At 60.5% G+C, this 26,269-nt stretch overlaps 1 protein-coding gene and 1 long non-coding RNA gene across 6 annotated transcripts in view; one reads left to right on the plus strand and one right to left on the minus strand.

The window, feature by feature from the left end:
• Positions 1-26,269, plus strand: part of TTC28 (tetratricopeptide repeat domain 28) — a 581,567-nt gene that overhangs the window by 547,143 nt on the left and 8,155 nt on the right. For 3 of the 5 annotated variants that reach the window (XM_081542775.1, XM_081542776.1, XM_081542779.1), the window contains 8 exons: positions 10,914-11,058; positions 16,148-16,327; positions 17,903-18,623; positions 20,003-20,127; positions 22,735-22,966; positions 23,454-23,530; positions 24,812-24,835; positions 25,533-25,662. In XM_081542775.1, the coding sequence (XP_081398901.1) occupies positions 10,914-11,058; positions 16,148-16,327; positions 17,903-18,623; positions 20,003-20,127; positions 22,735-22,966; positions 23,454-23,530; positions 24,812-24,835; positions 25,533-25,662 (1,634 nt within the window). The remainder of the gene's footprint in view (positions 1-10,913; positions 11,059-16,147; positions 16,328-17,902; positions 18,624-20,002; positions 20,128-22,734; positions 22,967-23,453; positions 23,531-24,811; positions 24,836-25,532; positions 25,663-26,269) is intronic. The other 2 variants (XM_081542780.1, XM_081542778.1) reach the window with 1 other exon arrangement.
• On the minus strand, positions 24,148-24,812 carry LOC145526622 (uncharacterized). The gene is made up of 2 exons (XR_014069031.1): positions 24,449-24,812; positions 24,148-24,330 (listed from the first exon to the last, which is right to left on the minus strand). It is a non-coding gene; the product is annotated as an uncharacterized LOC145526622 (long non-coding RNA).

The raw sequence follows: 26,269 nt of genomic DNA on the forward strand, positions 1-26,269 counted from the left end.
TGGACAGTGTGCCTCCGTGACCTTCCAGCTGTGTGGGCTCTGGCTGGGATGGGGGTCTGCAGGGGCGAGCGCGGTGCTCTGGGCCCTTGGGGTCACAGCAGCCCCTCTGGGTCGGGGGAGGAAGCGCGGCAGGCCTGATGTGACCGTCCACCTTGGCTGGGTGGGAGGCCTGGGGGATGGTCAGCCGCTCCCTCCCGTGGCCTCAGGGCTGATCTCCCAGACTCCAGGAGAGGCCGCACAGAGCCACGTCGCGCACTTATTCCCTGGGCAGCTTCTGCCCCTAGCTCACGGCCAGGCCCCTATGCAGACCTTTCTGGCCTGAGGTTGAGGGAGGCCAGGGGAGCAGATGCCAGCATTGCCAGGGAGGAGCCTGTCCACACCTGGGCCTGTCTCCACTACTTGACCAAATAGGCCTCAGCGGCGTTGAGATAAACCAAGGTTGAAATTGCCAACTGGTGCGCCCCTGCGTCTTTTCACCGGGGGTGCGGCCCGAGCTGTGTCCAGATGAACAGGGGAGGCGGGCAGGGTTACGGAGCACTTGTCCCACTGTCACTGGTTGGTAACACCTGGGAGTCACATTTGGAGAGACCTTTCCAGAAAGACATGCTGGGCGCTGAGGCCCCTGCCCCTGAAGGGCGGCAGGGGGAGCGGGCACACGAGGGAGTGACCGTTGTGGGCGGGGGCACTGTGCCCCGTGTGCGCCTGCTCCAGGCCCAGGTTTCCTGCCGTTATTGTGCTCTCAGGGTGACAAACGTTTTTACTTGTTTACTTTCCCGGGGCTGAGTCAGGTGGGATGGGAGCCAGGAGCCAGGGCTGAAGGGACTGGCATTTGGTTGACAGGAGGCCAAACCCCAGGCTGGTTCACCCCCAGTTTCCTCTGCGGCCCTGCCCCCTTCGCAGGTGCCCCTCGTGGCTCTAATTTCTTGGAAGAGACAGGACCAGGCGCGAGGAGGTGTGGGGTCGAGGCTGGCTCCATCCGCAACCTCAGCTCCTTGGGCTCTGGGGCAGGCGATCTCGGCTCTGCCAGTGCTGCGATCCCTGGTTGTAAACTAGGGTGTGAAGAGCGCAGGGCTCGGGTCTGACCTTGTCACGTGTCAGCTGTGGGACCTGCGGCAGGCGACTTCACCGCTGTCAGCCTTTTCCTCGTCACTGAAGTGGGAACAAGCTTCCTACTTTGCAGGGTTCCCTTAAAATGGAATTATAGCAGCTAATGTATGAACAGCACGTGCTAGGCTTTGAAATGTGCAGAAAGCTCGTAGGTGTGCTGACTTTCTGCTGTCTTGAGTGAAGTGGGAAGGACACTGTTAAACTTGGATTCTCCCGATAACGTGGGTGGATAAACTTTGGAAGGGATGAAACATGCATGTTCCTGTGCAGCAGCTGTTGACCGCCCTGGGTTGTGGCCTCACCTGCCCTTTCTCTTCCTGTCACCCCTCATGTCGTTTGTGTGAGAGACAGCGCACGCCAGAGGCCGTTGTCAGGCATCCAGGGCTGACCTAATCTCAGGCGCGCCCGTGGTCAGGAGCCCCTCCTCCGGGGCCTCGGGTGCTAGGCAAGCAAGGGGTCAAACCAGGGGTACCCAGGGTCCTAGCTCATCATCCCTGGATGGGAAGGGGTATGAATTTTGTGTCATGAAGTTACTTGTTTTGAGAAAATGTTCGTTGTCACTCCGAGCAGCTCTGAAATAGGTCCAGTGAGCCCAGGACCACAGGTTAGCTCACTGGTTCATTAAACAGTGCAGTCAGTGCCTGCAGCCCGGCCGAGGACGGGCCAGCCTGAGGCTGGGAGGGGCCGCCAGGCCCGCAGTGCAGGAATCTGGCTTCACTGCCCAGCTGCTCTCTGCCCAGCTCCCTCGTCAGGCCTGCCCTGACTAAAGCCTCGAGCCTGCCCTCAGGAAGATGACGGACTGGAACTCCTGCACCTCTCTGCACACCTTTTCAGTCCTGACCTCCTAGAGGCTTCTGAGGGCAGATCGGAGCAGAGGAAACAGTCTGTTCTTTCAGCTTTGGTGCCGGGTGCCACAGGCCTCTGCTGTCAACCACAAGTCCAGGAAGGGAGTTGCTGGCCTCCGTCCATCCTAGCAACCCACAGAAGCAGAGGTATCCTGGTTAGGATGACATGGGCCCTTGCCACCTTCCAGCCTAGCCATGGCTCTCGCAGCTGAGGGTCACACACAGGCCAGGAGGGTGGAGACCTGCCGCCTAGCAGGTGCAGGGCTGTGTGTCCGATCCCACCTCCCAGCTGCCCTGCCCTCATGGGGTCCCTGCAGGCTTTTCTCTCTGCCCCTTCATGACCAGGAGGTGGGGCTGGTGTGTCATTGGCTGGGATGGCTGAGAAGTGACTTTTCTGCAGACTCCAGTACTGTGGGGGCTTGCAGAGTGCTGGTCCCCGAGCGCAAGGAGGTGAGGTAGCAGCAGCCGTGTGTATAGCAGTGCCAGGTCCCCGCTGCAGGGCCCTCCAGCTCTGTGATTCATGGGCTTCTGGGCCTGTTGTTCCAGGTGGTTCTCTGGACTGGTTGGGGATGAGGCTGCTGCGGCAGATGCAAGTCAGCTGAGACTTGGCTTAGAATTCCCCCTCCCCCACACTGCACAGCTTGGTCTTTGTTCTTGAGGTCACCACAACCACTATTTTTCTTCTTGCCTCTGCACTTTGGCAGAAAACACAGTTGTGTGTTGAGCCCAGAGCAGGCACTGCTAGTGAGGAAAAGCAAGGGGTCTTCTCTCATTTAGCGCCTGACCCTCAGGTCCCCCACTGGGCAGAGCAGCAGCGCCCAAAGGGGGTTCTGCCCCTCGTCTTGCAGAATGCTTGAGAAGTTATGCTGAAGGCTGGAACGCCGGTGCACGTGTATGGGTGCGCGCATGTGTGTGTGTGTCTGAACGTAGGGGCAGTCATTAGATCACTTTTACTGTGGAAAAGAAGAAGAGGAACAGGATATGCTGTCAACTGCTCCGGTATCCTGGGTCCCAAGCTGTGCCCTGGCCTTGCAGGTATACCCAGCCAGGACCCATTAGGACCAGTGTCCCAGAAGGGTTCTGACTGCTGTTGCCACTGTCTTTGCTCTTCCCCCTTCTGGCAGTGTGTGTGATGGGAGGTAGGAAGGGACTTTCTTACTGCCCAGATATCAGTGGTTAGAACCAAAGCAGAGAGCAACAACGTGTCGAGCTTCTCCCTTCTAGAGAGGGGCCACGCTGAGGCCAGAGCCCTCCCTCAGCTCTGCAACCTCCAACTAGCACCCCAACCACCCCCACAAAAGGGGGGATTGGCAAACAAGACTCCTCGGCCTGGTCTGGGTCCCCCAAGAGAGTCAGTGGCAAAGACTGAGGGTCCTGCGGGAGGAGAGGGTGGCAACACCATCCTGGGGGACTAGCCTCCCATGACCAGATGGGAGAAATTAAAGAGAGGGACTCCACACGTGGTCTGTGCGCCCATGTCAATGTGGCTCCAACATGGACCTTCCCGATGGGCGGGTCACGTGGGCCCAGTGACAGGGCCAGTGTTAGGATTCATGTCTGGCCAGCTCCAAAGACAGAGCTCCGGCTCCCAGATCCCACCCATCTAAGGCTCCCTCCAGGTGATCACAGCCTTTGCCTGAACTCCTCCTGTGAGTGAGAGCTCACCACTTCTGAGGCGGTGCCTTCTGTCTTTGGACAACACTAATTTGGCTCTGGGGGTTTTTTGTAAATGAGTGAGACTCCATGAGACTCCACTGGTTTGTGGGGGGACAGGTCCTGTGTGGGACAGGACCCACAGATCACCCATGGGTACAAGGCCCTTGGGAAAGGGTGTTTCTATGTTAGCATCAGCTGGGCAGGCCACACACACAGTGACCTCTTCTCTCCATCCCTGAGCGCATGGTAAGCCCGTCCCCCCAACGCCCAGCTTGGGCCCCTAATGGGGTCAGCAGGCAAAGCCTGTGTGAGGCTGGCCTGGGCATCGGGTTTTCCTAGGTGACCCCCACTCCCCACCAGACTGGGCTGTGGAGCAAAGAGCAGAGTGGGCTGCGCCGTGGTCCCTGCAGGAGGGCAGTCCCCAGCCTCTTGGTGGTGCGTGTGTCACAGCCCTTGACCAGCCTTCCCGGGAGAGCCCACGAGCAGAAGAGGAGCCCCGCCTGGCCCAGGTTTGTCCCTGGGCTTGAGAGGCGTCACGTCGCTGGAAAGGCAGGGGTCTCTGCCTGAGCCCACCCCCTGAGGAGGGAGTGGCCAGGGAGCCGGGCGCTGGGTGACTGGGGAGGTGAGCAGGCCGACAGCGCCGACAGCTTATTGAATAAGTACTTAAAATGCAGCCTTTGACAGCCTTCATCTCCCCGAGGAGACAGCCTTCATGTGAGGATGTCTGTGGTGGAGAGTCACTGCCTGCTTGAATATAATGGGTTCATCAATTAACCTTTCCACTGGTACCTTAAAACCCAGGCGCTTGTTCAGATCTCAGGCTGGCCAGCTCCGATTCCCTCAGTGGATGCAGTTCAGAGCCCCCCCGGGGATTTTGTAGCCTCGGGCAGGGCCGAGGGTGGGGAGGAGGAGCCCAGTGGGTCACAGCAGCAGATGCCCACGGAGCAGGCGCTCAGCCCCGTCTTCCAGGGCCACTCCCAGCTCCTCGAATGTGGGGCAGGAGACCCCCTGAGGAAGGCTGGGGCCTCTTGGGACTCATACAGCTCATGAGGAGCAGAGGCAGGACCCCCGACCCCAAGGCCTGGGACCCTGCTGCTGTGAGCGCAGACAGGAAGCCTCCTGAACTGGCCACTGGAAAGTGAAAACCTGTGATAAAGACCTCAGGGCAGGAGAGGAGCTGCCTGAGCAAGGGTGGGCGGCACCTAGAAGGAGCTCAGCACTGTGGGGACCTCCGCCTCCCCCCTCCGCTTTCTCCCCCTCCCGCCAACCCTCCTCCCCCTGGCCTACACACCCTGACCTGTGCACGTCCTGCGAGCAGACAGCACGGGGTGCTCAGTGCAGCGTCTCCCCTCCTCCTTCCCCTCCCCCCTCCCCCATCTCCTTCCCTCCCCCAGGCCTGCACACCCTGACCTCTGCACGTCCTGTGAGCAGACCACACGGGGTGCCCAGTGCAGTGTCTGTCAGGCATTCCAGACAGGGTGCAAGGCCTGAGACGTGGCAGTGCTGGGTCCTGGGCTCCCAGCTTCCTGATGCTTGACTGTTGAGAGCCGGTGGGGCCCTGCCCTGCCCTGGGCCTCAGGGCCTCAGGCCTAGAGTCTCCGTTTACTCACCTGTGGCGGGGTGGGCTGGGGTCCAAGGCGAGACTTGACTATGGGAGGGTTCCAGGGACTGGCATGTGTCCGCCCGGCCAGGCCCACTCCAGCTGAGGCCCCCTCCCTCCTGTGGCCCTAAATATGGCAGGGCCCCCGGGGAGTGTTCCTGGCTCAGCTCCCATCTTAGCCCTATGTGCACGGGGTCAGGTGGGAAGGACCTGAGTGCTGGCAGGGAATTGAGCACAGAGTGGAGGACCTGGGAAAGGAGGGAAACACGGAGAACCTCCTGGTGCAGGGAGGCAGTCTGTGGGGCACCCTCCGCACCTCCTCAGTCAGCCTCCCCCTCCGTGCTTTCATGAATCGCCCCTTTACTCGCTGCTCCCGTGTTCTGCCGGGACCCTGTCCCTCCTCAGAGGAGGGCGGCCTCTTCTCGTGGTGTAGACACCCCGGGTGGCAGTGGAGCCCTGGTCCTTGTGAGTCTCTGGGATGCGCCAAGCTTAGGTTTGGGTTTCTCCCTCCGAGCGAAGAGACCGGCGGGATGGATGGGACCTCAGGGCCAGGCTGGCCACCTCCATCCCTGGGGTCTTCGGGCCTGGCGGGGCCCTTGCTTAGTCCCACCTGTGGGGGGCTGAGCCCTGCTCCTCCATTTCTGATGCTTACCTGGCTCCCCGTCTTGACTGAAAGCCTGAGAAATGTGTGTGTGTGTTGGGGTGGGGGGCCCACCACGCCAGCTCTGCATGTGCCCTCAACTCCCCTCCTTCATGGGGCCCTGACTGGAAGCCAAGGCAGCTAGCCTGGTGCTGAGAGCGGCACTTGGGGCCGAGACTTCCAAGTGCACATCCCGCAGTGTCCCGAGTATCCCCGGGCACCTGGCAGGCCTCCGGTGGGGTCGTGTCAGCGTGTGAGCCCGAGCAAGCCCTAGCGTGCAGCCATGCATTATAAATCCTCTGCCTGGGGAATAGATCTCTTCATCCCCGGGGAGATTCACGAGCCGCGCGTGCTCCCCAGGCCGCCCGGCATTTGTCATCGTTTCAGAGACATAAACCACCCCGGCCTCTCCCTGCTCGGGGCGCCTCACACCGCGCCTCGCAGCCCTGCGCGGGGAGCCCAGGCGGCTCCCCCAGCCTGCCAGCCTCCTGGCCCCGGGTACCGCTCAGTCCCTCTCCTATCTCGTTAGCATACAGATGGCCATGCTGCAGAGAAAACGAGTATTTCTCCAGAAGCAGATTAATAAACATCACCTAAGGAAGGATCTGATAAAGACCGCGGTGAGGTGTGAGAAAACCCTCTGTGCGGAGGGCTGAGCTGTCAGTTAGCCCAGCTGGGTCCCTGGCAGCAAAAGAGGCCTCGAGGACGGTGAGCCAGCGCCCCCTGCTGGAGCCACGTGGCGGTGTGGCCGCGAGTCCCGGGAGCGGAGCCCTCCTTCCCGCGCCTGCAGAGCCTGGGAGAGGCCGCCCACCGCGGTCGGGTCACCTTTGTGGACCCAGCAAAGGGAGGTGGGGAGCAGAGGTGAGTGCAGGGGGCGCAGCGTGTCTTCAAGGCTGGGGGGGGAACTTAATAAAACGGCCCCCTGGCAGGTAGGCGGCCTGACCCTGCCCCACCTGGCAGCCTGCCGCTGGTCTCCCGGCCTCTCCGAAGCTGGGCTCTTCACCCCTAGGGGAGGGGCCGCCCCGCCTCCTGAGCGCGTGATGTAGATGCTGCGGGCCTGGCTGGAGCCTGGATGGGGGGCGCGGCCCCTCCCGCAGCTCACAGGCTTGTCACAGGGGATGCTCCACCCTGTCAAAGCACCTTTCCCCATCTGAGCATCTGAGTCCAGATTGCCAAGGCAGAGAGAAGTCAGCCAGGCTGAAAGGCGCCGCAGAAACCGAAGCAGTGCAGTCATCGAGGCCCCAGGCCGTGGCCGAGCGCCCGCAGTGCAAGGGGGTCACTGGGCCATGGTGACTTTGCCAGGAAGGAGGACAGCAGGGAGCGGACCATCCCACACACCCGCTCACACTTGCCAACCACTCGGCCGGGGCTCGGAGCCAGGGGACCGCGGGGGACACATCTGTGAGGCCGACTCCCCCCCGCCCCCCGCACGGGCAGCTCAGCGAGGGCTCTGGGCCGTGGTCGTGTGCTGTCGGTCAGCAGAGGGGCTGAAAGAGCCACTGCAGTTTGGAGGGCTTCCTGGATTGAGTAGGTTTCTAATTTTTAAAAGCTAGAAGAGACCTGCAAAAAGCATTTAGTCTGCCACCTTCATTTCACAAGCAAGGAAAAGCAGGGAGCAGGACAGGGGCACGCGCGGGCAGTGGGAGCCTGTGTCGTCTGTGAGCCTCCCAGCTTGGGGAGGAAATGACCGCCCGGCTCTTCTGAAAACTGCAGCATCTTTATGTGGATCTGTGGGCAGCACCGCCCAGCGAGAGCTGCCCTAGGTCACTGTGAATGACGAATGTCGCAGTGAAAACAGAAGCCGCAGGCAAAAAGAGAAAAAAAAAGGAAAAACTAGAAGCCGCCCACACAGCGAGCTGGTTGACTGCAGTCCAGGCCAGCTCTGTGGAGGTGAGGAAACCGCTGCTCCCGCCTATGACCCCCCGGCCGGGGCAGGGGGGGTGGGGCAGGTGGTTTCCTGGCCGGAGATCTGCCCCTGGAAGTGTGCAGATGCCCAGAGAGTGTCCTCCAAAACCCCCGCTGAAGCGCCACAGCCGGCCATGTGTTTACCAGCCCTGACCAGGGACATCAACCGGCTTGGCCCCGGAACTGGCCAGGGGTGGGGGCACCGTGTCCTAGCCTGGTCCCAGCTCTGGAGCCCCGCCAGAGGCCTGCAGGGAAGGGTGAAGTCCGCGGGCCCTTTCTCTGATCAGCCTTGGAGGGAACTGGCCCGGTGGAGTTGTTTTCCTGTTCAGGCACGCCGGGTGCTGAAGGGCGTGGGCCGGAGCCCAGAGGCCAGGTCACCCAGCCCACTCACCCTGCAGCCCCACCCCGTCCTCTCCCCTCAGTGCTCTGTCCCCGGCTCCCCACTGTCCCATTGCCAACATGGGTGCTTTGCCCTGCGTTGTTCCTGGCCTGGAGTGGCCTTCCCCACCTTGTCCCCAGGCAGGCTAACCCACAGCAAGTGGTCCTCTCCCAGAGAGCCTGCCCTTGGCTCTGCGTGAGCAGCAGAGAGTCTTATGCCCCAGATCCCCTTCCCCACAGCCCAGTGCAGGGACCCTCGGGTTGGCCCTCTGTGAACCCACACCTGGCACCTCACGGGCGTGATGCGTGTGGAGAGGGTTAGCGTTGCTGGGCCCTGGTAGGTGCCTCTGGCACTTTCCGGGTTCAATAAAAAGGCCCCCCAGCCCACTTGGCCCTCCTGCCCAGACCTCCCCACTCACTGTCCCATCAGCAGAGACGGCCAGCACCTCCAGGTTCTAGATGCTTCACCGCTGTCCTCCCCATCCTGCACAATTTACCTTTTGCAAACGATCTGTCCACCATGCAGCCCCCCACTTCCTCCTGCCTCCCCCCGGCCCCCACCCCGTTGCAGCTTGGTTATGCTGGTCTCCTGGTACCCAGAGAAGCTCAGGGTGCTAGCTGGTCTCTCTCCAGTAGGAGCTGTTTAGTTCAGAGCCTTGGGGAGTGAGTGTCCCATCAGTGCCTGTTAGGACTTGGGGACACAGCGTTGTCTGGGAACATGGCACTCCCCGGGATGTCTTTGGCCAGATTAATGAGACCAGGTGCCTGACTGGGGTAACCAGCCCACAGTCCCGCAGACGCGTGTCTAGCGAGGGCTGTGCAGGCAGAGGGTGCTGCCGTCTGGCTGCTCCCCGCTCCACCCCCCCCCAGCTGTCCTGGGGGCAGCTCGGGCCCCCGAGGGTGTGAGTGCACACAGGCTGTGCAGGAGCACTCACTGCCGTGACAGACGCCACGTGTCGCGCCAGACTGTCTCCTCTGGGGGGCGGTCGGATGCTCGCTCCTTCAGGGGCGCAGTGCTCTTTGTGTATTCCAGGGAATTAAATGAGCCTGTGAGTGTCACTTCAGGGCTATCAGTGCTTCACTGGCTCTGATGGCAAAGACGTGTCCCGGCCCCTGTTGCTCGTGGTTACGTGTTTTCTGAGTGAGGGTGGCGGACGGGCACCGTGAGCGGGTCCTCTACCCTTCCTTCTCTTGTAGGAGCAGGTGGGGGCGGAGGGTGCTCTCAGCCTGGCATGGCACGGCCCTAGGGTTTAGAGTTGGGACGTTGCTGAGAACACCGCAGGGTGGGGGGAAGGCCAGGGGATAGAGCCAGGTCTCAAAAATGCAAATAAACCTTTCACATCATTTCTTTAGATGGTCAAGGACCCTGGCTCAGCTGGGGGTGGGGGCTGGGCGGGGGGGAGTCCTGCTTTTTCCTTTGCTAACAACCGCAGAGCCACCAGTCCTGCGTCCAGAGCCCTGCCGTAGCCGAGGCTGCTGTGAGACCTGCTCTCTGTCTTAAGGTCCTAAATGTGTCACAGAAACTCGCGAACCGTGCACAGTGTCTGAATCAAGGTTGAGGGACCACTGACTGTCTACTGGTTCTGCGGAGCCTGTCACGGGAGGCTGTGCTGAGGCCACACCGACCAGGCCGAAGGGCCGGTTTAGCAAGACTTGTGGGGCAGCCTGTCCTTGCCATGGAAATGGGTTTGTTTCCCTGACGACATCTCTCCTTCTCTTCTGTGTTCTTTGTCCTCTCAGTCCCCAGGGCCTGCCCGCATCAGTGCCAGGCAGATAGCCAGGGCTCGGGAGACATTTGCTCAGTGACTCAGTGAATGCTCTTATCCTGTGTCAGTGTTGCAAGAAGGGGGACCCCCTTCCAGGGCCCGAGGGCGGGCTCTTGTCTAACACTCAGAAATGAATTCTCCGAGGAGACATACATGCTGACAAAGCAAGAGACTTCATTGGGAAGGGCCCTGGGGGAGAGCAGGAGGAGACAGGAGCCCAGGAGGACCGCTCTGCCGCGTGTTCGCGGTCTCGGGCTGGCAGTGACGGAGTCGGTTTCTGGGTGGTCTCTGGCCAGTCTGACTCAGGTTCTTCCTGCTGGTGCGTGCGTTGCTCAGCCAAGACGGATGCCAGCAAGAAGGATTCTGGGAGGTGGAAGGACACGTGACATCTCCTGTTGACGTTTCCCGAGTTCTTCCAGTTGGCGGTAGCTTGTTGGTTCTGCGTTCCTTACCAGGACCTCCTGCCATAAAATGATCATGTGAATGTTTACTGTGGTGCCTGGCCAGGGTAAGCGGTTTCAGTCAGAGTGCTTCCCCTAACATCAGGAGTGTGAACGTTGGGGCCTTGGTGTTGAAAATACCATCCGTACTGATAAAATTTTGCCTAGAAACAATGGAACATACACTAAAACCAAAACAGAACCCTGCAGCCACGCCTGAACTGACCTGCCCCCTCCGGCTGCGCTGGGGCTCTGGCGGGGGCCACTGCGAGCCTCGAGTCTGTGGCTCCCGCCCCGGACACTAATGGGTCTCGGGGCACTGTCTTCCTAGCAGATTGGCGGCTGCCCCAATTCTCATGGTCCTCACGTTTGCCTGCCCAGTTGCTCCACACGAGGATGTAATTGAATGCCTTGAACAGCGCTTCAGGACATTTGATTATGCAGGAAAACTCCACAGCCCTTGTAGATGCTGTGTGCAGCCTGGCCGCCCACGGTGTGTCCCTGCGCGCCGTGCTGTGGACGCACCTGAGGGGGAGGGCGGCCTCCTGCCGGCTTCAGCCCCCCTTCTCTCCCCAGGAGCTGCCAGAGCATGACCAGCCTTGTGGGCAACGCCGCGTCGCCTGTCAAGGACGGGACCTCCTCTCTTCCCAGGAGGCAGAGCTCGTTTGCCAGGCCGCCGCTCCGCGCCCTGTACGACCTGCTCGTGGCGCCCATGGAGGGGGTAAGTGCCCAGCCGGCTCCTTGGCGTCAGGATGCATCACTTCCTGCTCAGCACCCCACACCCCCGCCAGACACAAGCAGGCTTCTGAGACAGCAGGGGTTTTCCAGACATGGGGCTTCTCAGCCAGCCTCCAGACGCCCATGTGGACGCTGTTCTAAGTGGGCCACTGGGCCGCAGATGGGGTCCTGGGCTCCAAGGGGGCAGACACAGGTTCGGGTCCTAGCCAGTGTCCTTGCTGGCGGTCAGGTCGGCCTTGGCCGTCTCAGGTGCACGTGGACACTGCTCCTTCCCAGCCTGCTTCTCAGACCTGGGGAGGTCCGGGGGCCCAGGGCTGCACGCATCCCCCCATCTCCTCCGCAGTCAGGGTGGGAGACGCGCCCACGTCAGCTCCCCTGCCCACCGCTCATTCGAGGGTCTCGCCTGAGCAGCTTCAAGCCAGGGGCTACTTCCTGGTGAGAACAGACCCTCAGCCCCTGCCCTGGGAGGACTCACTCCACCTTGGGGTCCAGCGGCAGACTCGTCCTTGTACTTGTGAGTTCTCGAGAAGGTTGAGCGTGGCCACTGACAGGGTTCTGTGGCCTTGGTCTCTGCACATCACTTTTCGTCCAGACACAGTTCTCTAATCGGGTGGGGGGCTGCTGAAGGGCTCAGGGGTCTTGTGAATCTGAATGGTTGTACACGAGCTTGCCAGATGCCGTTGCCCACGACTGTGGGTTAGCTCTGGCTACTGTAACAAAATGCCACCGACTGGGTGACCTGGGTTTCTCACAGTTCTGGGGCTGGAAGTCCCAGGTCAGGGTGCTTGGCATCGTCCGCTTCTTGGTGGAGGCCTGCTTCCTGGCTTGAGAGCAGCCGCTTTCTCATAAGTCCTCACGTGGTGGAGAGAAAGAGAGTGAGCACGCTCAGGCCTCTCATCCCCATCACGGGGAACCACCCTGGAGCTCCTGCCCTCCTCTAAACCAAGTTAGCTCCCAAAGGTCCCACCTCCAGGTACCATCCCTGAGGGGGTAGGCTTCAACGTAGGAATCTGGGGAGACATAGACACCCAGTTCGTAACAGGCCCCTGGGAAAGGCCAGGTGCCTGCGCCAGTGGAGGCTGGCTGAGGACATGCCGCTGAGCAGAGCCATCTCCGTGTCCCGCAGCTGGCCCGGGGCCTGGTGTGTGCTGGCGCTCAGTAAAGCTTATCAGCGGTACGTGGTCCAGAGATGCATTTGGCCTTTGGGTCTAGTCTGGATGTAAAACAGAAGACCCAAGATCAAAGTCAGCGAGTGGGTTCTCTGTGACCGCTCTTGGACGGCAGCTGCGAGCTTTCCGAGACTAGGATGCAGAAGGAAGCCACCGGGCCTGTGGGGTGGCTCTGAGGCTGAGCCCCCAACCCTGGCTCCCAGTCCGGTGTTAGGCCTGGCTCACATCTAGGTAGATCCCAAGTGCAGGGACGTGTCTCTGGGGACCGGCACCTGAGCACCAGTTGTTTCGCTGGAGGACTCGCCCCTTTGGGCCCCAGAAGGCAGGGCTTGGATGGGCTCTTCTCGGTATGGAAGGCAGAAGTCCTGGGGCAGGGGGCAGTGGGGGCCGGCCCCTCCCTCCGTCCATCACAGCATCTCCACCCAGCAGAGGGGCTGCTTCAGCCGGGAGTTGTCCCTTATGGGGTACCCTTCTGAATCTGCCCTGTGACTTTTAGACAGTTTTTCTCTCTGAGGACTTTGCCCTGTGACTTAAAGAATAAAAACCCTGCCAGTGGGATTAGTGGTTGCTCGTGGCTGGACCTCTGTGCTCCTCCAGGGGTTCCAGGAAGGGAAGATTTATGGACTCGAGCCCCAAACGCATTAGAACAGTGACTGAAGTCATGCCTTTATACAACTGACAGGAAGGAAACCCCGGTCCCCAACGTGCGTGCACCCAGAAGCTGTGCGTGAGAATAGATGTGACCCTCAGCAGTGCGGGCATGTCTTGAAGGAAGCATTTAGGGTGAAAACGTTCAGTTCCTGATGGTAAAAGTGTTCTCGTTTGTGATTGAGGAGTTTGAATGCAGTGAAGGAGTCAGACAGCCTCCAAAGAGACGTGGAGTGAAACCTGTCAGAGGCCGTTAGAGGAAACGAGATGGGGGAGATTCTCTCGGGACCCACTGTGGTCCGGTGAGCACACTTCCCTCAGGAGCTGGTCTCCTCCCACAAGTGTTTCCTGACACGTGCCGGGAACTGCCGGGCGCACCCCATCCTGGACACGAGGGACGCGGTGCAGGCGGCGGCCCTGTGCTCCCAGTCGGTCCTCCCCACCGGTGGGCTGGCGGGGGGAGGAGGCGGATGGTCTGGCCGTTCCCACTCTGCTCCAAGGCCACTAGAGGGCGACACCGTCCGCCGCTCCCGCGCTGTCAACTGCCAGATGGAGCCAGGCCTTCTCCACGTTTTCAGTGAAAATACACATCAAAACCCAAAGTCCAAGATTATGAATCACTGACACTTCAAGACTAAAGCGAATAGCCTCTTCACATGCGGCTTATAATTATTTGAACAATTGCCTTTGTTTAGCTGCAGTCCTGGTGCTAGGGGCTAGGTCAGATGGTATGAAAAGTGGAACAGAATAATGTCTTCCCTGCAGGCTTGCACCAGGACTTAATTGAATTTAGCTGAAGGGAAATACCGCCGTGGCTCTTTCCTGGAAGCCCGCCGTCCTTTGCTGTCAGGACGGGGTGAGCATGTCCAGTTATCGTTGAGGAAGCCCCGTCCCATCTGCTCATGAGCCATCGGCAAACATTAAGTCAAATCCTTTCTCAGACGCAAAGGAGAAGTGCGCCTGCTTAGTGTGAGAGGGACCCGACCCGGTGTGCGTCGTGGGATTCTCTCTGGAGTGGAGGGGAGTGACTCACGCCTGAGCCTGGACTCGCCTCAGGAGCCCCTCACAACCACAGGCTGCTCTGCATGAAGCCGCTCGTGCGTGCAGGTCCCAGGCCACCCTCTCCGTGAGCAGACAGGGCCTCGTCCAGGGCCAGGAGCTGCTAGTATCCAGGACCAGATTCAGAGTCAAACATTCCCTAGGATTTGTCAAGTCACTCTTTGTATGTGATTTAGGAAGTCTCTGGGCTTGTTCTAGTTATGGTCTTTATCCTTCTTATATTTATTCCCATGTATTTAAATCCCCTGTTCCCTGTGTTTATGGTCATCAAAGCCAAGATAGTCGGACAAGTGGAAGGAGTGAATGCTTCTGGGCAGAAGGAAAGCTCATCCGCGTCCACCTCTGCTGTTGACCAAAGACCATTCTTAGGCTAAGTGGAGTCATCGGGCTCAGGACTGAAGAAACTGACTTCCAACTTGCCGGTCACGTCGGTTAGGTCGGTACACAGCCTCTCCAGGCTCCAGAGCTCTGGGGTGGCCCAGGACCTCCCCTCTGAGAACTTGGCTTCGGCTGGGTCCTGACTGTAAAGATGAATCAAGTGGTGTGGTAACCCGACTTCTCCTTACATGGGAGATGACCGCCTGGTCACGGCTGGTCTGTAAGAAGACTGGGGGCTTTGGAGGCAGTCAGGGGACAGTCGTCCCCAGAACAGCCGGCCCTCAACGCCCAAGTGTGGACAGGGCACCAGGCCCACGGGGTGGGTGTCGCCAGGCTGTCTGTCTCTGCTGGGGACCCTGGAGTAACATTCCCACGAGGACAGACGTCACTTGAGGACTGAGTCGTCTCCACAGCTGACGAGAAGGAGGAAGAATGGAGGCGCTGGCCCGCCAGCTGTCTGGGCCACGGAAGCGGTGAGAACGCCAGCCCGCCCGCCAGGCAAGCAGCGTCCTCCCCTGGGTCAGGGCTTGTGGGTCGATTCAAGCTGCTGGTTGACCACCCCCGTCTCAGCCGGACCCTAGCAGGTTCTGGGGGAGTCAAGGCACACCTGCACCGAGGGTGTGCGGGCCCGTCGTCACCACCTTGGCCTCAGAGAGGCCCCTGCGCGTGAGCAGCCCCCGGAGCTGACATGGCTGAGACTGGACCCTGGGTGTCTGGAGGGCCCCTCTGGCTCTGGCCGCCCACTGGTCTTGCGTCTCAACAGCCAGATTTCGTTGCTTCTCAGACTCCCCAGGTGAACCAGTGGTCTGTTGTTTGTGGTTCAGAGAGCACAGTTGAGTGGGCTGAATTTGGACTTACGCACTTGTGGCTGGATACAGTCTTGGTAGCTTTCAGTCGTGGTTGCTGAGCGTCCCCTGCACCCTTAGCCCAGCTCTCACCCCCCTGGTGCGTGGCAGCTCAGGCGGCAGAGGGACGAGGGCAGGGGCGCCCGGCTGTGACTCTCCCCGAGCCAGTGCCCCAGGGCTCAGGGCCACCTGGTGCCCGCGGTCTGTGGGCCCCGCACCTTCTCCCGCGGGCTCCTGTGGCCGCTTCATCTTTATTCACACCCACCCTGTGTCCGGTCCAGTGTTCACAGTCGTCGCCTGCTTTTTCTCATCCAGATTCATCCGGCCTCAGTCTCCAGCAGCAGCTCCGTTGGAGAATGAGAGGTGTCTGTCTGATCCATGTGCGCCCTCCCCTCAGGTCCCTGCCGGGCCTTCCAGGAGTGATGCGGGGGATCTGTCAGTGTCAGAGTCCCCGCCAGTCACAGGGGACCAAGTGGGGACAGCCCCGCGGAGCCCAGGGCCACCCTCCAGGGGGAGGGACACAGAGCCCCTGAGGTGGCTCGAGGCCATGCAGTCGGAACCTCCTCCTCCGGGGACGTCATCCTGGTCCCAGAGCCTCAGTCCACACACTGGTTCTCGCTTCTTGTCCGCGGACAGCGCATCCCACCCCGGCCGAGACCTCAGGGCTGTGTGACAGGTCACTCCGTGCTGCTCCGGGGTCCCCTGGTGCTTCAGGTGACCGTGACTGCAGAGCGCTTTCGGGGCAACTGCCCTTGGCATGAACACCTGCCTCCTGTAGAAACATCCAGATGACCTGCTGGGCCTTATCTTTGAGGACACCCCCTCCGTGATGGGTGGCCCGTCTCGTTCTGGCCGTGCCCCTCTCTCCTCCCCTTGGGGCGGGGCCAGGGAGGCAGGCGGGAGCCCCCCCACCCCTGAGTGCACCCCTGGGGGGCAGGCATCCGCCAGCTGTCAGCTGCTCGCTCCCCCGCAGGGCCTGATGCACTCCAGCGGCCCCGTGGGCCGGCACCGGCAGCTGGTCCTGGTTCTGGAGGGGGACCTCTACCTCATCCCATTCGCCCTCCTGAAGGGAAGCTCCTCCAACGAGTACCTGTACGAGCGCTTCGGCCTCATCGCCGTCCCCTCCATCCGCTCCCTCGGCCCGCAGGCCAAGGTAAGTCAGGCTGCCCGGCCGAGCTGCGGCCAGAGGCCGCGGGGACTCACGTATGCAGCCGGGGGGACCTCAGAGCAGATCTGGCTAAAGGTGGGGGACAGCCTTCCGAACCCGACAGTCCTCCGCTACCCATGAGGCACCCGGGTGTCACTTCTGTGACACCAGAATGAGAGCTCAGTCCTGGCACCGAGTTGGGCTGGAGGCAGGTCACTCCCCCGATGCCACGCCCGCTCGCACGTTGCCAGTGGAGTGGGCGCCGCGTCTGCCCGGTGGAGGGGCCGCAGGCAAGGAGGGCAGACAGATGAGATCAGCGTCAAGTGGAGAAGAGCCCCACGGGGCGACAGAACCAACACGATGAGTGGCCTTCGGGGGAGAGGGGACCCCAATCTCATTCAGTGAAAATCAGCACAGGATGGACTCTGTGGACTCAAGGGGGCGACAGTGGGCCCTCGTGGGTCAGGGCTCACCCCACTGCCACCCCTGGCCCTGCTTGCCTGACTAGAGGGCCTTAAGGGCCAGCCCCAAACCCTCTTCCGTTCTCTAAGCTCACCCAGGGACCCTGAGACCTGGGTTCCCTCCTGCCCCAGCACTCCGCCCCAGGCTCGGGCCCACCTCAGCCTCCGCTGACCTTGGCTGTTGGCAGGGTTCCACCGAGCCAGTTTCTGCCCCATGGGCTTTGGAGATCTTAGTTTTGACTGTTTTTGTTGCTGGATCATTCTTCACGTGGGACAGATTCAGTTCAAGGAGAAAGAAATTATTTTCTCCAAGTTTTCCTCGTGCCCATGGTTGACTGAATCCCGTCGATGAGTGGGCTGTGTGCATCCAGCCTATGGGCCAACCCCTCCCGCTGCTGGGCGCCCAGGGGGCAGAGGTGAGCCAGGGACGGGTGGAGTCCCGCCTCCCACAGGCTCCCCACAGGCCTTGCTCTCTCCCAGAGTTGAAGGCAGCACCAGGTGGAAGCACCAGAAAATTATTTTGAAATAATTTGACACTTGATGTGTCCCCTCAAAACATCAGAAGGCACTGTGGGGCAAAATCAGAACTTTGTTGGGCTTCTTTACGCTAGTTTTATAATTCAGGGATGTTTCTCTTTTGAGGGGACTCTAATCTTTTCAGTGGTAGTGCCTCTAAAGGACTTGATTTGGCCCCATTTCCCCTGAGAGTGACTTGCTTTCTGCAGGTTTAAACAAAGCCACCCCTGAAGCCCTGTGGCATGGGGCGTGGGTTCCCCCTTACTGAGGGGTTCACAGGGGACCTGTGGGAGGGAGATGTGGGGCAGGCGACCTGGCACCCCCTGCACATCTGGCCCCCACTTCCAGCACCGCCCCCCCTACCGGCCTGGCAAACAGCATGGGGTCTTCCGACCACCTGTCTAGTCTGGTTATTTTCAAGAGCTTGTCACAGCAGGTTTGATTCTCAGCCAGACGTGCACTGTGTCAGGAAGGTGTTGAAAAGTGGAGTGAATGAGGTTATCAGGAGGACAGGTGGCCCATGCGGATGTGGCCCCACCCGAGCTGGCGTCCGAGTGCCCAGAGAGGCCCTGACGGGTGTTTGCTGCCTTTCCTCCCCTCCTAGTCTCACCTGAGGAAGAGCCCGCCCGCCTACTCCAGCTCCACGTCCATGGCGGCAGTGGTCGGCAACCCCAAGCTGCCATCGGCGGTGATGGACAGGTGGCTGTGGGGCCCGATGCCATCAGCTGAGGAGGAAGCCTACATGGTGTCTGAGTTGCTGGGCTGCCAGCCACTGGTGGGCAGCGTGGCCACCAAAGAGCGGGTCATGAGCGCCCTGACGCAGGCCGAGTGCGTCCACTTCGCCACCCACATCTCTTGGAAACTGTCGGCCTTGGTCCTCACGCCCAGTGTGGATGGCACCCCTGCGGGCGGCAAGAGCTCCTTCGGCCACCCCTACACCATCCCCGAGTCCCTGCGGGTGCAGGACGACGCCAGCGACGGCGAGAGCATCTCGGACTGCCCGCCACTGCAGGAGCTGCTGCTCACAGCCGCCGACGTCCTGGACCTGCGGCTGCCCGTCAAGCTGGTGGTGCTCGGCTCCTCCCAGGAGTCCAGCAGCAAGATCACCGCCGACGGGGTGGTGGCGCTGACACGGGCCTTCCTCGCGGCCGGCGCGCAATGTGTCCTCGTGTCTCTGTGGCCCGTGCCTGTGGCTGCTTCCAAGATGTTCCTGCACGCCCTGTACTCGTCCCTGCTGAACGGCCTGAAGGCCAGCGCAGCGCTGGGTGAGGCTATGAAGGTGGTGCAGAGCAGCAAGGCCTTCTCACACCCCTCCAACTGGGCAGGTAGGGGCGCGGGGGCTGGGCAGGGGGGGGCTTGGGCACTGTCAGGGTGGGGGGTGGGCAGGGGGGTCGGGCAGGGAGGGGCGCGGGGGGCTGTCAGAGGGCGGGGGGAGGGCAGGGAGGGGCTTGGGCGCTGTCAGAGAGCTGGGGGGTTTTGGGGGGTGAGAAAGGGAACCCTGAGGGAAGGACAGTGCAGAGGCTCCGGGAGAGAGTCCCATGGCTGAGACTCTGGCCTGCTGCCAAGTCAGCCCTGACTCCTCTGGTAAGAAAGTGGTCCCTTGAGCAGGGAGCAGCAGGAGAGCTCACAGTCCAAGTGTGAGTGTCAAGTGTGTGCTGGGGGCCCCATTTACAGCCTTCCTGTGACCCCCAGACTGTAGGAAGGAGCCGTCAGCACCGTAGAAAGACCTGAGGTTTGGTCTTCAGGGGACTTGGGTTCAGTCTAGCTCCGTGTCAGGCTGTGTGACCTGAGCTGTGTTGCAGCTGTGAAAGTCGCTCCATTGTGTCTGACTCTTTGCCACCCCATGGACGATACAGTCCATGGAATTCTCCAGGCCAGAATACTGGAATGGGTAGCCTTTCCCTTCTGCAGGCGATCTTCCCAACCCAGGGATTGAACTCAGGTGTCCCACATTGCGGGGAGATTCTTTATCATAGCTGAGCCACAATCCTACCCATGCCACAGTGATCCCTGAAACAGGAACACCAAAAATATTGTTTTCAAACATTTACACTTTTTTGTCTTAATGGCAAAAAAAATACACCATTCATTTATATGTTTAAAAATAGCCCCCACATGGTCCCATAGAATGTATTGCAGGGTTTGTGGGGACCCAGCCCTGTGCTTGGCTGTAGTCCTGACAGGACCCCTTCCCCAACTGGTCAGGGTGCTCGTGGAAGTGGTGTTTTGTCACTGCTTAGTTTCAGTGACCGTACAAAAGCCAACTTTGTTATGGGGGAAATGGTGTTTAACAAAGGTCTGTCTAGTCAAGGCTACGGTTTTTCCAGTGGTCATGTATGGATGTGAGAGTTGGACTATAAAGAAAGCTGAGCACCAAAAAATTGATGCTTTTGAACTGTGGTGTTGGAGAAGACTCTTGAGAGTCCCTTTGACTGCAAGGAGATCCAACCAGTCCATCCTAAAGGAGATCAGTCCTGAGTGTTCATTGGAAGGACTGATGTTGAAGCTGAAACTCCAATACTTTCGCTACCTCATACTAAGAGTTGACTCATTGGAAAAGACCCTGATGCTGGGAAGGATTGGGGGCAGGAGGAGAAGGGGATGACAGTCCCTGGAGCAGCTATCCTGGGCAGGCCCCGCTCTCTCTCTGCGTATGAGCTGGGCCGGGGAGGGACAGTCCTGAGGTGCTTCCGTGTCCTCACAGGGTTCATGCTTATCGGCAGCGACGTGAAGCTCAACAGTCCCTCCTCGCTCATCGGTCAGGCCCTCACCGAGATCCTGCAGCACCCGGAGCGCGCACGGGATGCCCTGCGAGTGCTGCTGCACCTGGTAAGGGGCGCGGGGCCCTCGGGGAAGCAGCTGCGATGCTCAAGCAGCAGTGAGGCTGGGGGACCCACGGCAGCAGGGGGCAGGGGGCGAGCAGATGGAGGGAACTTTGTCCCTGATGTCTGTGGGTCAAGTCACTTGGTCCAAGCAGTGGGCATGGTGGGTGGTCACCCATGGCTCACCATCCTCGTCCAGACCCTGGAGGGCTGGCCGAGTGGGATTCTGGCATAAGGCCTGACCACAGCCACTTCCAGCCATGTGGCTTTGGAAAAGTGACTTTGCTCTCTGAGCCTCATCTGCGAGTGGAAGGGGATAAAAATGTACCTTTTCAAGGTTACCTGGAGGGCTAGAGAAAAGGTGAGTAGCTGGCACCCAACAGGGTCCCAGTAACCGAGAGCTGGTATAATCAGAGGACACTGGCCTCTCCGTAAAGTCAGCTGGAAGAGTTCAAGCGTGGCCCTGCTGTTGGTGAGGACACAGTCAGAGTCCCCATGCCATTGTCTACAGAACTGAAAGGTTGTAAACTAAGCCAGGAGTGACATGAAATTTGTTCCACCTTTTCATCTTGAAAACCTAGAGGCAGTTTCAAATAATTTAGAATTCTTAGCCTCCTTGGAATTCTGCCAGAGAGACCAGGCCATGTCCACCACACGGCAACAACCCACACTGCATCCATTGTGGTTATTGTTCAGTCACTCAGTTGTGTCTGACTCTTTGCAACCCCATGGACTGTAGCCCCCCAGCTCTTCTGTCCATGGGGTTTCCCAGGAAGAATGTTGGAGTGGGTTGCCATTTCCTCTTCCAGGGGGTCGTCCCAACCCAGGTGTGGTAGGCGGGTTCCTTACCGCTGAGCCACCAGGCAAGTCCCCACCACATCCATGCTGTTTCCAAATCCAAGGCCCACGGCCCCCCATGGCCACCTGGCAGCTCAGAGGTGCTCAGGAGGGAAGAGCTGGCAAAGGCTTCTCCTGGGGTCCTGGAGTGGGCACAGCCTTGGCCAGGAGACATGGCCCAGGGGCCTGGGCAGCAGCTCTGGGCAGGCTCCAGTGAGGGGTCAGCCACAGACACTTCTTACTCAGGTCTGTCTGAATGTTTTCTCAGGATTTAAAACAAGTCATTATGTGAATAAAACTGCTGGAGGCTGACCTTTGACAGCTCTAGGGCCAGACACAAGGAAGCGCCCCCACCCCACTGGGTAGATGCACTCACATGCATCTACCCAGATTTGAGAATTTGGGGGAGACCTTCTCAACTGGTTTTAACCTGTGCCTGCAAGCTGAACTTACCTTTAAGTTGCTCAGCACCAGGACACTGGCAGGCGGTGCCCCCCTTCCTGCTGTAGCTGTTGGCACTGCCTCCCAGGGCCGGAATCCAGCCTCAGGGCCCCTGAAGTACATCCAGGGTTCTCACCTCTTTCTCGACTTCATCTTTGGGGATGAGTGTGGGGCCCATGGGTCGAATTCACCAGTCCTTCCCTACCTACCTAGCAGACAGTGTCTCCAGGGCCCGCCCAGCCTGAGGGACAGCAGCTGGCTGCCCGTCTGTCCTGCCCGGGAACTCACGTTCCCTCCTACCTGTGATGTCAGCCCCCAGAGTCCCGGGGTTTTTCCTTTTTGGTTGCACCTTGCAGCATGCGTCACTTCCCTGACGAGGGGGTGAACCCGTGCCCCTGTAGTGGGAGCGCAGAGCCATAACGGCAGGAAATTCCCTATAGTTTGGACTTCTAAAACACAATTGTATAGGCTAAGTTCCTAAAAGTAGGCTTACCTGGCAAAGGGTTGTGTTTTTAAATTTTGAATACACTCAGGGTGCCCTCTAGATATGACGCTACCTATTTTTATCTTACTTTTTGTGCTGCATAGCTCGTGGGATCTTAGTGCCCTGACCAGGGATTGGACCTGGGCCCAAGGCAGTGGAAGCATTTAGTCCTGACAACAGGACAACCAGGGTGTTCCCCAGCATCCGCGGGTTTTACTCTAGGGACTCCCTGGACAGTGCTCTGTCCCCTCCAGTGGTGCGCAGGGCAGGCGACATCTCAGGACTGGCTGACGCTTCCCTCAGAGACAGGCGGCTCAGGACTGGCTGACGCTTCCCTCAGAGACAGGCGGCTGAGGGAAGGCTCCTGGAGAGCTGAGGGGCCAGTTGTTACCTGGCGGCCCCGGAACATGCGGGACAGGGTCCAGAGGTCAGTGCTGCAGGCCAGAGAAGTCGGAGGCCTGGGGGTCACAGGCCCAGTGAGGGCACTGCCTCAAGTGTGTGAGGGATCCTGAAGGCCTGAGGGTTCATCCTGGTGATGGGTCAGCACTGCAGGGTTTGGGGCAGGCCCCAGCAGATGGGTTTCCAGACAGATCTCCATGTGCGTGGAGGCACCCAGAGGCTGGAGCCACATTAGGGAAGGGACGGGACTCTGCGGAGCCCCAGCTCTCGCTGGCTCCGAGTGGCGGCCCCTCCCTGGCGAGGTGCTGGCTGCTGTGTGGTCCTCAGGCCTGGGTGTGGCCGTGAGCCCCACACAGCCTCCTACACTGGCTGTGTGTTCCCCCAAAGCCACCTGGGGAGAAACCAGGGTCCCCACCCCCGCCCAGAGCGGCGCCTCACCCCCCTCCCCCACAGGTGGAGAAGTCGCTGCAGCGCATTCAGAACGGGCAGCGCAACGCCATGTACACGTCCCAGCAGAGTGTGGAGAACAAAGTGGGCGGCATCCCCGGCTGGCAGGCCCTCCTCACCGCCGTGGGCTTCCGGCTGGACCCCCCAGCCAGCGGCCTGCCAGCGGCCGTCTTCTTCCCAACCTCCGACCCGGGCGAGCGGCTCCAGCAGTGCAGCAGCACCATCCAGTCCCTGCTGGGTGAGCCTCGGCGGCAGCACGCACAGGGCAGGGGGCTGTGGTCCCCGCCGCCCTTGGACGGGGAGGAGCCGGGGTCTTCTGAGTCCGCCACAGACTCCTCCCAGCCTGGTGTTTGCATCTGTGACCCCCAGCTCTGCCCCTTGCTGGGTGGATAGCAGTGGCTCTAACGTTTCAGCAGCAGCTTTGGGCCTGAGAGAGCCCTGTGGCCGAACCCGGGGTGACACAGTCACAGGGCTCCCCTTCCTGCACCGCTTGGTGGGGGGTGACGCTGCCTGAGCGACCAGTCAGTGTCCTGGGGTGACCATGTGCAGCCTCCAGCTGCCCTTCTCAGAGACCATCCAGGTGGGACTTGGACACACTGTCTGGCTGTGCTGAGCTTCTGAAAATGGGAGCAAAGCTGAGGGTTCAGGGCACATTCCCCTGGGAGGGTGCAGACTGTGGGTGCAGTGTGCCCCTCTGGATGATACCCGCCTCCTCCTTGCTGTAGGTCTGCCCAACCCTGCCCTCCAAGCCCTCTGCAAGCTCATCACAGCCTCAGAGACGGGCGAGCAGCTCATTAGCCGGGTGAGTCCAGCGGGAAGCAGAGCCTGGGGGCTGGGCCGTCGGGACAGAGCTTTGACCCCGACAGGAAGCTGAGCCCTCGGGATGAGAGGGAGAGACAAGCGCCGGGTTAGATCGGCCGGCACAGAGGAGCTGGTTCTCAGGCCCTCTGGGTGCTGAGTGCCAACAGCACTAGGGCCTCAGAGGATGCTCAGGGGGCCCCAGTCCCCTGAGGTCTCAGGGCTCCTCCTGACCTCTGCATCCAGGGGCCTCCTGCACTGGGCAGCCCTGACCACCACCTCCCCAAGCCAGCAGGTGTTCCCGTACTTAGATCAGAGCGTGACCCCTGTCTGAAACAAAACCACCGCTGAGGCAGTAGTGAACACAGAGGCACCTCTCATGGAAGATATTGCTTAGCAGGTTTTTCACGAAGTGCTTTCTTTTAGGAGAAGGTAGATCTAATTTAGAGAACTGGAGGATTCTAGCCCTTGGCATCATGTAGGCCATTCTCGACTTGGCCACTGAGCTTCAGATCTTCCTCTTGGCCCATGAGGGTCTGGAACAAGCCCCTGGTGACAGTGTAGTGACCCCTGAAGAGGACACAGTGGTTTTCTGAAGTGTAATAATTTGACAAAGTAATATACATTATCAGATATTTATCAGCAGATTTCACTTTAGCGGACTGTTTATATGTGGAAATAAGCTGCTTTGTCGAGGGTTCAGCTCTGGTGCCTCTCCCCCTGCCGCCTGGGTGGTTTCCACCCAGATTCGGAATGTAGCTCACTGATCTTGAGTTTCTGCTCATTCTGTAGTAAGTGTTAGATCTGCACGTTGGGAAGAATCAGGAAGACACTTCAGGGCTACAAGCCTGTGCTCTTCCAAGAGAAAAAGGCTAGAGGCACGTGTGCAGGGTGAGGCTGAGCATCGGGGCCAACTGCTTACTTTCTTGCTTTTGGTGGCGGCACAGGGACCTCCACAGGCCCTGCCCCGGGATGGCAGGCACTTCCGAGCCACTCGAATTGGAGACTGCTTCAGAGTGGCCGCGAGGGCCCGCGGTCCCGTCCCCGCTCCTGGCGAGGAAGGGCAGGCAGCGACCTCCGGGGCGTCTGGCGGGTGTGGCTGCGCCTTCTCCTGTGTCCCTGCTGACTCTCGCTCCTCTCCCCTCCCCGCCGGGTCAGAGCCAGCCCGGCGTGGCGCTTCCTACAGCAGTGATCAGCTTGTGGTGCATAACAACCTGTGCTTGAGTCTAAACTCTCTTCTCTTTCTCTTTCTTTCTTTCTTTCTCTTATAATCTGCTGGCCGAAGGCTGTTAAAAATATGGTTGGAATGGTGAGTACCACTCCAAGTAGCACTCTTGTCAGGTGAGCCCCTCCACCCGCCCGCCCCGGCCCCGGCGCTGCCGGCTCAGGCGTCTGCCCCACCCCTCGGCTCTGGCTCCCCTTCCGGCTCCGCCCGCTGCTGCTCTGGATCTGACCTGTGGCGCGTTCCCTCAGAACGGCAGGCCAGCAGCCCCGGGGGGAGCGCTCACTCAGCAAGGGTCTGGGAGCCCCCAGCCCTTCCTCTCGCCCCAGCCCCCCGCCTGTGCTCCGGGCCGAGGCCGGAAGCAGAAACTCTGCCCGTGGGCCAGGCCTCGCGCTCCCACGGGGAGGACAGAGGGCAGCAGGCGCAGAGGCCCCGTGGAAAGAGCTCAGGGGCTGCGCACACAGGAGATCGCTAGCCGGCCAGTGATGGGCGGCGCGCGGGCAGTTGGGGCCGAGCCCGGGCGGGACGCGCAGGGGCAGCTGGGGCCGAGCCCCTCGGGCTGGACGCGCAGGGGCAGCCTGGGCGGGACGCGCAGGGGCAGCTGGGGCCGAGCTCCTCGGGCTGGACGTGCAGGGTCAGCCTGGGCGGGACGCGCAGGGGCAGCTGGGGCTGAGCCCGGGCTGGACGCGCAGGGGGAGCTGGGGCCGAGACCCCCCGGGCGGGACACGCAGGGGCTGCTGGGCCGAGCCCGGCGGGACGCGCGGCTGACGCTCTCCCCGCTCAGCTCCACCAGGTGCTGGTGCAGCTGCAGGCCGGCGAGAAGGAGCAGGACCTCGCCGCCGCCCCCATCCAGGTCTCCATCAGCGTCCAGCTGTGGCGGCTCCCCGGCTGCCACGAGTTCCTGGCGGCTCTAGGTAGGCCCGCGATCGGGATCCTTCCTTCCCCGTTTCTTAGTCTGTTTTTCTCCTGGTTTCTGTTGGGTGGAGGTGGTAGACTCCTAGGCTCTTGGTGGTCTTCCTGTGGGTCACTTCGCGGCTCGAACGCCTCGGCGGATCCCAGACGGCGTCTGGCTGTCTCGCCCCCACGATGACTCCTCCTCCGCTCGCGTGGAGTCACGGTGTGAGGATGGATCCGCTGGACTGCAGCATTGCTGGGAGTCAGGCCATGATCACAGCCTCAAGGAAACTGTCATGATTTCAACACTGGTCTCTATCACTGGCTACTCAGACTCGGCAGAGAAAAAAATACAACTGAAACTGCCTTTGGCCGCAGAAACCGAGGACGGCCTGCTGCAAGAGCCTCCCCCAGCGCGGGAGCCAGTCGAGCTGCCATCTCCTCACCGCAGGCGCATCTGCTGCGAAATCACCGAGAGGCTGTGCCGTCCTGCCGTCGGCACGGGGGAGGCAGCAGTGAGCACAGGACAAAAGGTCCTGCTCTTATTAGAGCTTTCATACCAGAGGGCCAGACAGACAGACACGCAGAAAGACACAGTCTAAGGGGAGCAGCTCAGAAGTGAGGAAC

Source organism: Giraffa tippelskirchi, chromosome 11 (assembly GCF_054371585.1).
Source record: "Giraffa tippelskirchi isolate mGirTip1 chromosome 11, T2T-mGirTip1v1.2.pri, whole genome shotgun sequence".
Lineage (NCBI taxonomy): Eukaryota > Metazoa > Chordata > Mammalia > Artiodactyla > Giraffidae > Giraffa > Giraffa tippelskirchi.